The 12406-nt window shown below is 40.9% G+C and overlaps 1 protein-coding gene across 4 annotated transcripts in view; it reads left to right on the top strand.

Annotated features, from left to right (window-relative positions):
- pcdh19 (protocadherin 19) overlaps positions 1 to 12406 on the top strand; it is a 73987-nt gene that overhangs the window by 32710 nt on the left and 28871 nt on the right. For all 4 annotated transcript variants that reach the window (XR_008301960.1, XM_026917661.3, XM_026917663.3 and 1 more), the window contains exons 3-4: positions 7600 to 7658; positions 8868 to 9040. Coding sequence is in view for 3 of the 4 variants with exons in the window: in XM_026917661.3 (XP_026773462.1) it covers positions 7600 to 7658; positions 8868 to 9040 (232 nt within the window). In the remaining variant the exon portion in view is untranslated. The remainder of the gene's footprint in view (positions 1 to 7599; positions 7659 to 8867; positions 9041 to 12406) is intronic.

The following is a 12406-nucleotide window of genomic DNA, read 5'->3' as shown; positions in this document are numbered from 1 at the left end:
AATTGTCTGTTAGACTCTGGCCTCTACACAGCACCCCCTTCAATAAAATCTTGCCACATATGTTGGCAGCTGATATATCTTCTGTATAAACACCAACCCAGTCTTATGCACAATTCATGGGGATTCTAAAAAGTTTCTGATAAATGGCTTCAAAAACACATACAGGGTTGGTAATGTGAAATCATTTAAATTTGCAATCATGAAACATGGACACAGGGAGACCCAACCTGATCAGCAAATCTACCATGCAGAGGTAATACTCACAAAATAACCCCAATAATATGGTGCATGGCATTATCTCCCATGATCAGAGAGAATGACTCAAAAAATCCATAGCCAAAAGCTGAGTGAGTGATAATCATCAGTTGTTTGTGTAAAACAGGCCGGGGTGAAGTGATTAATGAGCAATGATGAAGCTGCACCTGTATTTCTTAGCACTGATTCTGTAGTGGCTCTGGTGTAGAGATTCTAGAGTGGCAACATGAGCTCTGAGTCATCTGCTACTGAGCATCAGATTAAGGGGATGTTGGTAATAGGGCAAAGTCAATTCATCTTGCGGAGAGAGTAAGAAAGAGAGAGTGCGTGTCTGGGACACCGTGAAACAGTGGTAGAGACAGAAGGGGAGAAAGCAGATGAGAAATGCTTCAGAGTCTATAATGAGCCTCTGAAAACCTCTATCCAGCCTAAAAAAATTGTCTGAAAGATGTGCCATAGTAAATGTGAAACACTGGAGTGGTTTAAGTGGAGTAGGAAGATGGTATATATAGACATCAGCTCTGCTGAAAGATATTTGGAGGGGACAGACCCGTGGTGTTGTATCATTACTTTGGGTCAAAGTCTCAGGCAAGGATTTGATTTACACTCATATCTAAAGCAGCATCCAAAATGGATGCGCTCCAGCTTGCTGCCGGAGCCTTAGTGCTGGGATATTACACTGATGTAAAGGTGTTCACATCCCTCATCTACTTTCCCTGGCACTGCTGTGCCAATTAGAAAGTGAAAAAGTGAGTATGTTGATTAGATAGAGTGGGAGAAAGACAGGGATAGAGAATGAGAGGAGAATATATAAGATTCTAGTACAAGGTTTTGTTGAGTTTTTTCTTCTCTTTCCCTCACTGTTCTCATTTGGCATATACTAGTGCACTGGATGAAGGCTTAAAATAAAAAGGGTGGGGATTTCTGCTCACCAAAACCTGTTCCTGACCTCCAGGGGATATCCACATTTGTATGATGGACATGGAAACGTTTTTTGCTCTGGTATCTAAATTGGCATTTAAAATCCTGGAGACCAGTCTCTAGAAAATGGTTTCCATTTCAGGTTGACAACATTCCATGGGTTTAAAGCATACTACCTCCAGCTCCGCACCCTGTTTATAATGTTGCTGTTGACTGGGGAGCTTCCCAATCTCACTTTCTTCATTTTATGTGTGTCAACAAAAGTTTTTTTCCTTTGTCTGGTGGGAAATAAACTTTAATAGATTAAGGCAGGAAGGAGTATTGTGTTTACGGATCTGTTATATAGTGTTTCCTTTGTCTCAAAAGATCACTGCTACAGTTAATTGAACAATGCACAGGGCCATGCACAAGTCGCCCTGTGACAATTTTCGATATATATAGTTTGCACAGGCAAGACTATTTTACAATTTTGTCTCAAAATCTTGTAAGGCTTTTAGACCCTGGAAATTTTTCTGGATTCTGAATGAACTAAACCAAGTTCATTGCATATTGACAAGTAAGTGACAAATTGTTGCAAGTGCTGCAATGATAGTGGCTATTAAATACCAGCAAGTACATACATTTATCATGATTTCAGCAACCAGGCAGATAAAGTAAGTATAATCTCATCCAGTATTAAGGCAGATAAAGTAAGTATAATCTCATCCAGTATTAAGGGTAACCCTCAGGCAGTCCTTCACCCCTTTTTGCTGATAAGCTTTCCTGAGGGCCTGGACATTCTGGAAAGGAAAGGGAAATCTGTTATCTAGTAGATGACAGTGCATCTATGGGCAATTCTATAATTGGGGGGTAGGCAATCCAACACCACTGAGGAGTATTTTCACTGTCCATGATGATGGGAGTTGGAAAAAACATGATAGCAAAGCAGAATGAATGTGTGATGTTCTTTTGCTGATGTCATGGTTGCAGCAAGGAATGGCGAGCAGAGCCAAACCTGTAGAAATGGCAGTAACAAAACGTCAGATGTAGGTGTGAAAATGGGGGAAAGGGGGAGAGAAAAGGTGAGAGTGAAAGAGACTTTTACATTCTGACAGGGTGTAACAAAGAATGAGGTATGAAGAATGTGAGACTCTATAGAACCCAGTGTGTGTGTGTGTATGAAGGTAGGTGGGAAGGAGGACTCAGGAGTCATTCTTTGACAGAGCTTCGGGCTCACTTTATTTTTCCAACTAGCACTTTTCAGTGCACTTTCAACACTCAACAGAAAAACCAAAATAAAACACTGTCCCAATATCTTGGGGCTTTTGCCTCACTCGGGTTCATCAACATTTTCCAAGCTCTTGTTCCAGCAGTGTGCATGTGTGTTATGTGCGACCTCTGTCAGCTCTGTTCCCCTATCTCCCTGGTTCACAGTATTCTCTTTGTTTCTGAAAGGATAAACAAAGCACACATACATAGTAATGTCATGATCACACACAGGTGAAAATCATCATGCATTATCAAAATCATATCAGGACCAAGATGGCGCCAACAGCCGCCTCAGTGTTTGACTCTCCAGTGTTTGTACTGTTTTTGTTAGTTTTTCCTGTTTTTTGTTTCTCAAACACGATCAGTTTTACCAGGGATGAACTGCTGAACATTCGGCAGAACACACCACACAATCTTCTACCAGTTTTCCGACTATTCGGACGTTTTGCTGAACATTGTAGTTGGTGGAGCAGCGGCGCTGTTCAGACGCTTTAGGACGTGCAGACGGGGAAGCGTGCCGGCGTGCTTATGAAGCTTCGTCAGCGCGGATTTCGGACGGCGCTGCCTAGCATTCATCTGGCTAATCTCCGCTCTCTACCCAACAAAACAGATGAACTTCTTCTGCTCTCCCAGACAAATAAGGATTTTTGTAACTCTGCTGCTCTGTGTTTCACGGAAACCTGGCTGAATGATGCCATACTGGACAGCGCTTTAAATCTGCCTGGCTTCCAGCTGCTCAGAGCAGATCGCGACGCAGAATCAGCGGGGAAATTGCGTGGCGGCGGGACATGTTTTTACATCAATGAGAGGTGGTGTACAGATATAACATATTAAAGAAGCTGTGCTGTTCCGATCTAGAAGCTCTCTTCATTAACTGTAAGCCTTTCTATTCACCGCGGGAGTTCTGCTCGTTCATTCTCGTAAGTGTTTACATTCCTCCGCAAGCGCACGTGAGCTTGGCTTTACACAGACTCGCTGATCAGATCACAGACACAGAACAGCAACCCCCAGACTCAGCTATAATCATTCTCGGGGACTTTAATAAAGCAAATCTCTCCCGTGAACTGACAAAATACAGACAGCACATTACATGTCCTACCAGAGACAGTAATATATTGGAGCATTATTACACCACAATAAAGAATGCATATCACTCCATCACCAGAGCAGCTTTGGGACTCTCTGATCACTGTTTGGTTCATCTTATACCGACCTACAGGCAGAAACTGAAATCAGATATACCTGTATTAAGGACTGTAAAAAGATGGACTAATGAAGCAGAGTGAGATTTACAGCCTGCTTCGAATGCACTGATTGGAGTGTTTTTGAAACTGCTGCCAACGATCTGGACGATCTCACAGAAACTGTAACATCCTATATCAGTTTCTGTGAAGACATGTGCATTCCTACCAGGACCTATCTAACATACAACAATGACAAACCATGGTTCACTGCAAAACTCAGACAGCTCCATCAGGCCAAAGAAGATGCTTACAGGAATGGGGACAGCGTCTTGTGTAAACAGGCCAAACACTGGAAAAACACTGGAAAAAGTGTTCAGAGTGGCAAAGAAGAATTATTCTGGAAAGCTAAGTCACCAATTCTCTTCCAGAGACCCCGCGTCAGTGTGGATAGGCTTGAAAGACATCACCAACTGCAAGACACCATCCCCCAGCACCGTGGAGAGTCAACAACTAGCAGACGATCTGAATGAGTTTTATTGCAGGTTTGAAAAAACATTATTAACACCTCCAGCAACACTGGACCCCCTGCAGTTTACTTACCAAGCAAACAGGTCTGTGGATGATGCAGTCAGCACGGGACTGCACTACATCCTGCAGCATCTAGACAGAGCAGGGACTTATGTGAGGATCCTGTTTGTGGATTTCAGCTCAGCTTTCAATACTATTATTCCAAACCTCCTCCTGTCCAAACTGACTCAGCCCACCTCTGTCTGTCAGTGGATCAACAGCTTCCTGACAGACAGGCAGCAGCTAGTGAAGCTGGGAAAACTCTCATCCAGCACCTGTACAATCAGCACTGGAGCTCCTCAGGGTTGCGTCCTTTCCCCACTGCTCTTCTCCCTGTACACCAACGACTGCACATCTAAAGACCCCTCTGTCAAGCTCCTAAAGTTTGCAGACGGCACCACACTTATTGGCCTCATTCAGAACTGTAAAGAGTCTGCCTACAGACAGGAGGTAAAAGAGCTGGCTGTCTGGTGCAGTCTTAACAACCTGGAGCTCAACATGCTCAAAACAGTGGAGATGATAGTTGACTTCAGGAGGAACCCCCCTGCACACCCCCCACTCACCATTATGGACAGCACTGTAACGATAGTGGAATCATTCAGGTTCCTGGGCAACACTATCTCTCAGGACCTGAAGTGGGACCTTCACATTGAGTCCATTGTTAAAAAGGCTCAGCAGAGGATGTATTTCCTTTGCCAGCTGAGGAAGTTCAACCTGCCACAGGAGCTGCTGAAACAGTTCTACTCTGCCATCATTGAATCCATCTTCTGAACTTCAATAACTGTCTGGTTCAGCTCAGCTACCAAATCTGAACTCAGAAGGCTACAGAGGATAGTCCAGACTGCTGAGTGAATCACTGGTACACCCCTTCCCACTCTCCAAGAACTGTACTTATCCAGAGTGAGCAAAAGGGCTGGCAAAATCACTCTGGACCCCTCACATCCAGCGCACTCCCTCTCTGAACTGTTGCCGTCTTGTCGACGCTAAAGAGCACTGAGCACCAGAACGGCCAGGCACAGGAACAGTTTCTTCCCTCAGGCAATCCATCTCATGAACACTTGACAATAAAACATGGAACACACAACACTATTATACATTTATTTACTTAATACACATACTTATTTACTTTTCAAATTTGCATAACATACCTGTACATACAAAATTGCACATAACATATCTGTCCATACAAAATTGTCTATTCTTTTTATTGTCCATCTTGTCTTGTCACTGTCATTCTGTTGCACTGTGGAGCTTCTGTCACTAAAACAAATTCCTCGTATGTGTAAACATACCTGGCAATAAAGTTCATTCATTCATTCATTCATTCATTACCTACTGATTGAACCTGCTTCCTCTCCATCCGCAGCTGACACAGGCTGCTTAGCTCCATTCACAAATAACGAATACTGTATACACATGAGAGACAAATTAAAGGAATAAACAACATATTGGGCCACCACAAGCTGCCAGAACAGTTCCTTTCTTCACCTTGGCACAGATACTACAAGTGGCTAGATCTGTACTCAAGGGATGAAAACCATTCTTCCAAAAGATGTGTATAATATTTGTGTTTTGATGATGGTTGTGGAGAGCACTCTCTAACACTTCACTCCAAGAAGTTCCATAGGTTTTCAGTTGGCTTGAGATATGATCAGTGTGAAGGCCATAGCATATGATTTACATCATTTTCATCCTCGTCAAACTGTTCAGTTCAAGTTAGTATTTTAAAACACAGAATCAGCCGGAGCCAGTTTATTGTTCAGCTCACATTTTTATATGCCACCTAATATTCCCACTATTAAAAATTCTAAGAAAGTATTTAAATTCAAGATTGTGTTTCCTGAAATAAATGTGATATAAATGATAATATAATAATAACATTATTATATATAAATAATATATAACAATAAATGATATAATAGCTATTTTATCTATGCAGTGAAAACAGGCTGAAGCTGCTTGTATTGGTTCTTCATTTTGTATTGATCCTTCTCTGTGTAACTGCAAGTGAATTCATACCATATCATGCATCAATCTCAGCAGAGATGACAGTTAATATGTGGATGTAGTGTGACAAGTTTGTTTATTTTTACTGCGCCTTTGCCACCCGAGGAACTCATGGTACACAGTCTGCTCTTGTAGTCCCTGTGCCCTCACACCAGGGAAACACTCACATCTGGACTACGGAACTAGTTGTCATGCTGGCAAATCAAATCTCACAATGACAAGTAAGTGAGAGAATTGCTTTTCCTCTCTGCTAGAAGTGGTCAAGAGAGGTTGGAGGAGAAGCAGAGAGAGACTGAGGGTGAAGGAGAGAGACAGAGAGAGAGAATGAGAGAGAGGTGTTGAGATTTAAAGAGCATATCCATTTTTACCTTACTCCTACCCCTTCTCTATGTCTCAACTTCCGTCTATCATCATGACAGCTTTAAGGGTTAGATTTATCCTCTCTGTCTCCTGAGTCTGTGGTCCATAAAACTCAAGAGATTGTAGTAAGTGAATTGATGGTGGTTGATGGTGGAGGCAACAAATACATTTTGGCATATGAAGCAGCCTATAATCTAAGAGTAAGTTTGGCATATTATGTGCCTCATGTGGAATGGCGTGATTGCATTGACAGCTACATAGGAATTTTTGCTTCCTAAGCAGAGGCTGTATTAATACCGGGCTCAACATTCACCATGATTACAGTTCATAAAAGCAATTAGAGCAAAGTTTGGTAAAGTACATGTACCTTTTTGACTTTTTACTACATATTTACTGGTGATCGAAGATTTTTTGTTATGCGACATAATAACAAGATGATGAAGGTCAATATGTATAGGTTCTGTTAAAGATAGATGAATATGACTTTTGACATTTCATATGTCTCAGGCTGAGAATGGCTTGTTCTGTGTTTGAGATGCTACTCCCTTATGCTTCAAAGGGACCACCATTGTTCTAGTGCACAAGAAAACATTTAAAATATTTAAGTAAGACAATTATGTAATATTACTATATAATATCTGCTCTGAAATATAAGAAGAAATTAAGTTTTATTATTAAATTATTATTATATATTATTGATATATTGTTTAAAAACACACAAAAATGATCCTTCTGTCATTGTTCTCTTCTTATCTTCACTAACTCTATTCTCTTCAAGCCACACTGTCCTCTGTTTTTGAAAATTGTGGTCAAACTGAATATGGAGAAGTGAGGGGAGACAAAGAGAAGAGTGTGGAAATAAGGAGAGGAGGATGGGGGGAGTGGGCTCACTGCAGCATTGCAGACTATGTGTGATCGGAAAGAGAATAAGAACTTGCCTTTGACAGCTAAGGCAGTTCACAAGTGTCTGCGTAAATAGCATTTCTATTGAAAGGCAGTTAGCAATAATATTGTTTTAGTTGCTGTGTAATTAAATTCACCCCTTCTCTCTCTCCAGACAGAGAATTATTCCATTGACTCCAGCTATGTAAACAGCAGAGCACACCTCATCAAAAGGTATGATCTGATTTTTTTAATATATATATTTCACTTCCGTTTGATAATCTGTTGATTTTTGCAGGTGATGTCACATAGTAATAACTGACTGATTAAAAACATGTAAGATTATAAAAGACCCAGAATTAAACATTTTTATTTTGACTCAATAATATTGTATTCTATGAGCAGTTATCAGCAGCATGTATACAGTATATTTGTTTATTTGTTAATAACTGAGTGTCCATATCACTTAACAAATATCTGCCTTAAGAAGTTTTTTCATACTATTATAAATGATTCTTTCAAATTTCCTAAGCATGTATGTATTTTGGCTGTGAGAGAATATTAAAATTAATCTACAGTTTAGATCATCAGTGTACTCTAAAAGAACCTCACATGTGGCTAGAAGGTCATTGGGTGCAGAATCAGTGCACACAGACAGAAGGGGCATTGTAAGGCCACTGAAGTAAGAAGAAAGGTCATTTCCTTTTGTGGAAAGAAACAACAAGGAACAATGGGCCTGCTGTCCTGTAAAGACTTGGCTGGCATTCCTGGGTCCACCTGGCCGACTAGTCACTGACAGAAAGGCTGGGCACACGGACATTCTTAATGAAAGCCCCTTCATTACCCAAGGGTTTATTGACTACTAAATTTGCACTAGGATCTTAGTTACAATCTAACTTTCAAGCTCAGCCTGAATCGAGGCAGTGGCACTTATGTAAAGCTCATTTTGAAAATTTTGTCTCCTTCCAAAAAAGAACCAAGTGTTTTCATAAATAAAAAATATTAAATCCCTGTCCCTACAGCGCACTAAACCCCTGGGTTGTGGGTGTAGGGTGTGGGGCACAGGTGCAATTAGACTGACAAAATCAGAGTCTGCAGTAGTGCCACTGCAGTGGTTTCATGGCAATCCTAAGAAATGCACAGGCTGCCCGCATGTGTGCGTGTGTGTGTGTGTGTGTGTGTGTGTGCGTTGTGAGATGAGAGATGGCTATCAAATTAGATGAAATTTTTTTTTCACCCTTTCTTAAATAGCCACTCGGTTCCTCTGATATAAAGCAATTTTTATGATTATCAATTCCTCTGACACAAAGCAATCACAGTTATCACACTTATCACAGTTATTTTAAATACTGTAAATATTGTAGTGAATGAAAACAGAGGAGTCAGATTGAACACAATGTAACAGCAAATTGAAAACTTTGTCTCTCACCTCCTTCCTTTTAGTACATCAACATTTAAGGACATGGAGGGTAACAGCCTAAAGGACAGTGGTCATGAAGAAAGTGACCAGACGGACAGTGAGCATGATGTACAGAGGGGCCACTATGCTGACACAGCTGTGAACGATGTACTCAATATGACTGTGCCTCCCAACAGCTGCCAGCTATCAGATCCAGGTATGATTGTGTGAGATAAAGTACAAGCAAGGAAAAAAAAGAGATGACTGGTGAGGATCGGGGGGTAATAAAGAGGCTGTACACCTTTTTACACTTCTCTCACACTGATGCTAGATCAGGGCCTCAGACGGGCAGATTGAATCATACCCTGGCTTGCTCTTTGAAGTCACTTCGTTCACATAGCAGGAGCTTGCTCTGAACCCAGTCCAGCCTTTAATACATGAGGAGTAGCATTATTGATGGTAGAAACTGGCTCTAGACTGGCCTGAATGACAGTAATTAGGCTGGCAAAGGCTGAAGATTGGAGATCTACATTTCTCACGCACCATCATGCATTATTCTGATGGCTCATTGTGCAGGGAATTAATGTTGATATGTCTTTTTGACTCGCATTTACAAAGACATCTGCTTGGCTGGCAGGAGTTGGTAGGGGGTCATGTTTGCTCTCAGCTCCTGCCACTCACTTATCCCAGGTTAGAGAGTGATAAGTAGTGGCACTGCAGTGAATAAGAGTGGGGTTTAATACCAAAGGCAGGGTTCTTAGCTGTTTAATTACTTGACTCCTTTGTATTGTCATGCTAAGCATGTCTTTGATTTCTGTGACTAGAATCATCAGGATATCTGCTTTCATAAGCCAACAAGCTTAAGCTGTTCCATGAATGATAGAAATTACTTGACATTTGGTTAGGAAAATGAAGGTGGAATTAAAAATGTTTGTAAAGACGGTACTCAGGCCAAAAATATAGGTCTGGCTCTGCTCTCCCTGTGACTTCCTTCTGTACTCGTTGCTGTCATACTGACTTGCCTGGGGAAGACTTGGCTAATGAGAGAGGAAAAAGAAGATGGAGAGGACAGTGCTCCAAAACAAATCACCCACAGAATTATTTACAACCTGTATATTTTTTTCAGCCAGTCAGGTCTTGGATTCATGTAGCAGGAGGACCAATGAAATTATTGTTTGTTCTGGATAACACGCCATACGTCATATTCGAGATAGTTAATTAACCAGTCTTCTTCCAGATTAATCACAGGATGGGGCGGCTGCTGGGCAACCAGGCTGTATGTAAATGTGGTGGATGGATTGATCAGCAGATTTATTTGAATGATTTTTGACTTGCTGTGGTGGCTAGTGTTATAGTGTGACTCGTTTTCTGCGAATTCTATGGAGACTGAAAGGAATTGTCAGGCTCTGGGTTGCCATGGTGGAAGGTATCTCGTGAATAATCCTCCTCATTCAATATTAATCTATAATTATAGGGCTCACTGACTACTGGTTACTTGTTTTAATTATTACACAGGCACACCCAAACGACTATTGTTTTGTTAGTGTGCATCCTGGGCTCCTTTTTTTTTAACTGCACAAATGATCAAAAAATAACATTCACAACTCATGCACATTCAAATTCACATTCACTTTTGTTAATTGAAATAAAGCTAGTAGTGTTTAATTACATTAAGTGTTCACTGTAAGCGGTAATCCATCAGAGGAGATTCTACTGAGTGGATGATGTTTTTCTAGAACATCTACTTTTTGGATCAGATTATCTTGAATCTATTTTAAAAGGCAAATGTGCAGAAAGTGTATGCTCACTGAGCACTTGATTAGGAACACTATACTAATCTTGGGTAGGGCCTCCTTTTGCTCTCAGAAGCTCCATTCTCCATGGCATGGATTCCACAAGATGTTGGAAACATTCCTTTTTGATTCTGTTCCATGTTGACATGATTGCATTACGCAGTTCCTGAAGATTTTTCAGGTGTACTTTCATGGTGCAATTCTCCCGTTCTACCATATCCCATAGGTGTTCTATTGGACTCAGATCCGGTGACTGGGAAGGCCACTGCAGAACATGGAACTCATTGTCATGGTCATGAAACCAGATTGAAATGACTTTTGCTTTGTGACATGGTGCACTATCATGCTGCAATTAGCCATAAGAAGATGGGTAAAATTTGACCATGAAGGGATGCGCATGGTCAGCAACTCAAATAGGCTGTGGCATTCAAGCAATGATTGATTGGCCCAAAGTGTGCCAAGAAAACATTCCCACACCATTACACCATCTCCACCAGCCTGGACTCTTGATACAAGGCAGATTGGGTCCATGGATTCATGCTGTTGGAACCAACTTCTGACCCTACGTCAGACCAGGCTACATTTTTCCAGTCTTCAGATGTTCAGTTTTGGTGAGCCTGTGCCCACTACAGCCTCAGCTTTCTGTTCTTGGATGACAGAAGTGGAACCCGACATGGGCTTCTGCTGTTGTAGCCCATCTGCCTCAAGGTTTGATGTGTTGTGCATTCCGAGATGCTTTTCTGCTCATCACAGAAGTGGTTATCGGAGTTACTTTAAACTTTCTGTCAGCTCAAACCAGTCTGGCCATTCTTCGTTGACCTCTCTCATTAACAAGGCATTTCTGTCCGTAGAACTTCCACTCACTGTTTTTTCTTTATTGCACCATTCTGAGTAAACTCTAAAGACTGTTGTGTGCTAAAATCCCAGGAGATTTTAACGCACAATACTTAAACCAGCCAGGGAGGGAACACAACAGCATCATACTTTTGTCCAGTTACAGTAGTGGGTGTGAACATGCTTTTTTACTAATTAATATCAAGAAAATGCCTACACTTCCTGCCAATACTTTCATTGGGTTTAGTGACTCTTTCTGGTGGTGCACAGATAGAATAGTAACAAGGCTGAGAGATAATTTTTAATGAATAGGCCAAAAGGTCCTTACAAGTGCAGTAAAATAATGGCATTGGAAATGGAATTATCATTCCATTACAATTTCAGGCCTCTTATTACATTGCTAAAGTGTGTGAAAGGGTTGGTCATACACTGGTAGAAAGAACGATGAAATCTCCAGGCTGCTGTTTAAGAACAATTAGATTAACAACACTATTACTCCCAGAATTATTTACCACGTTTCTGTGTTAAATAAAGTGTGTAAAATCAGCATTTAGACAATCAAATCTAATAAATTCAGAGAAAATAAGTACAGGACCATATTTCCAGTCAGGGCAGAATTGGGATTACAAATATGCCCCTTTCTTCCATTTAGCCACTTTTGATGGGCCTAGCTCTGATCTACAGTTCACATGTTCTAATACATTGAAGCCACTGATGGACACAAAGATACTCTGGATACAAGTCTCTGCTTGTATTTTATTTTATTTTATTTTATTTATTTTATTTTTTTTACTAATGTACTTATTTCTTTCTACCACTCTTTCCAGAAACAGAGGTAGGAAAGACAGAGTTTTAAATCCCCACACCCCCTCCTTCTGTCATGCAATGTATATTATTCTCACCTAATTTAATTCATAAATATATCCTCAAGCGGCAATCAGCAGGGTCCAAGCACT

The sequence above is a fragment of the Pangasianodon hypophthalmus genome, chromosome 7 (assembly GCF_027358585.1).
Source record: "Pangasianodon hypophthalmus isolate fPanHyp1 chromosome 7, fPanHyp1.pri, whole genome shotgun sequence".
Lineage (NCBI taxonomy): Eukaryota > Metazoa > Chordata > Actinopteri > Siluriformes > Pangasiidae > Pangasianodon > Pangasianodon hypophthalmus.
The sequence above is the reverse complement of the archived record's forward strand: the minus strand, read 5'-3'. Positions and strand labels throughout refer to the sequence as shown.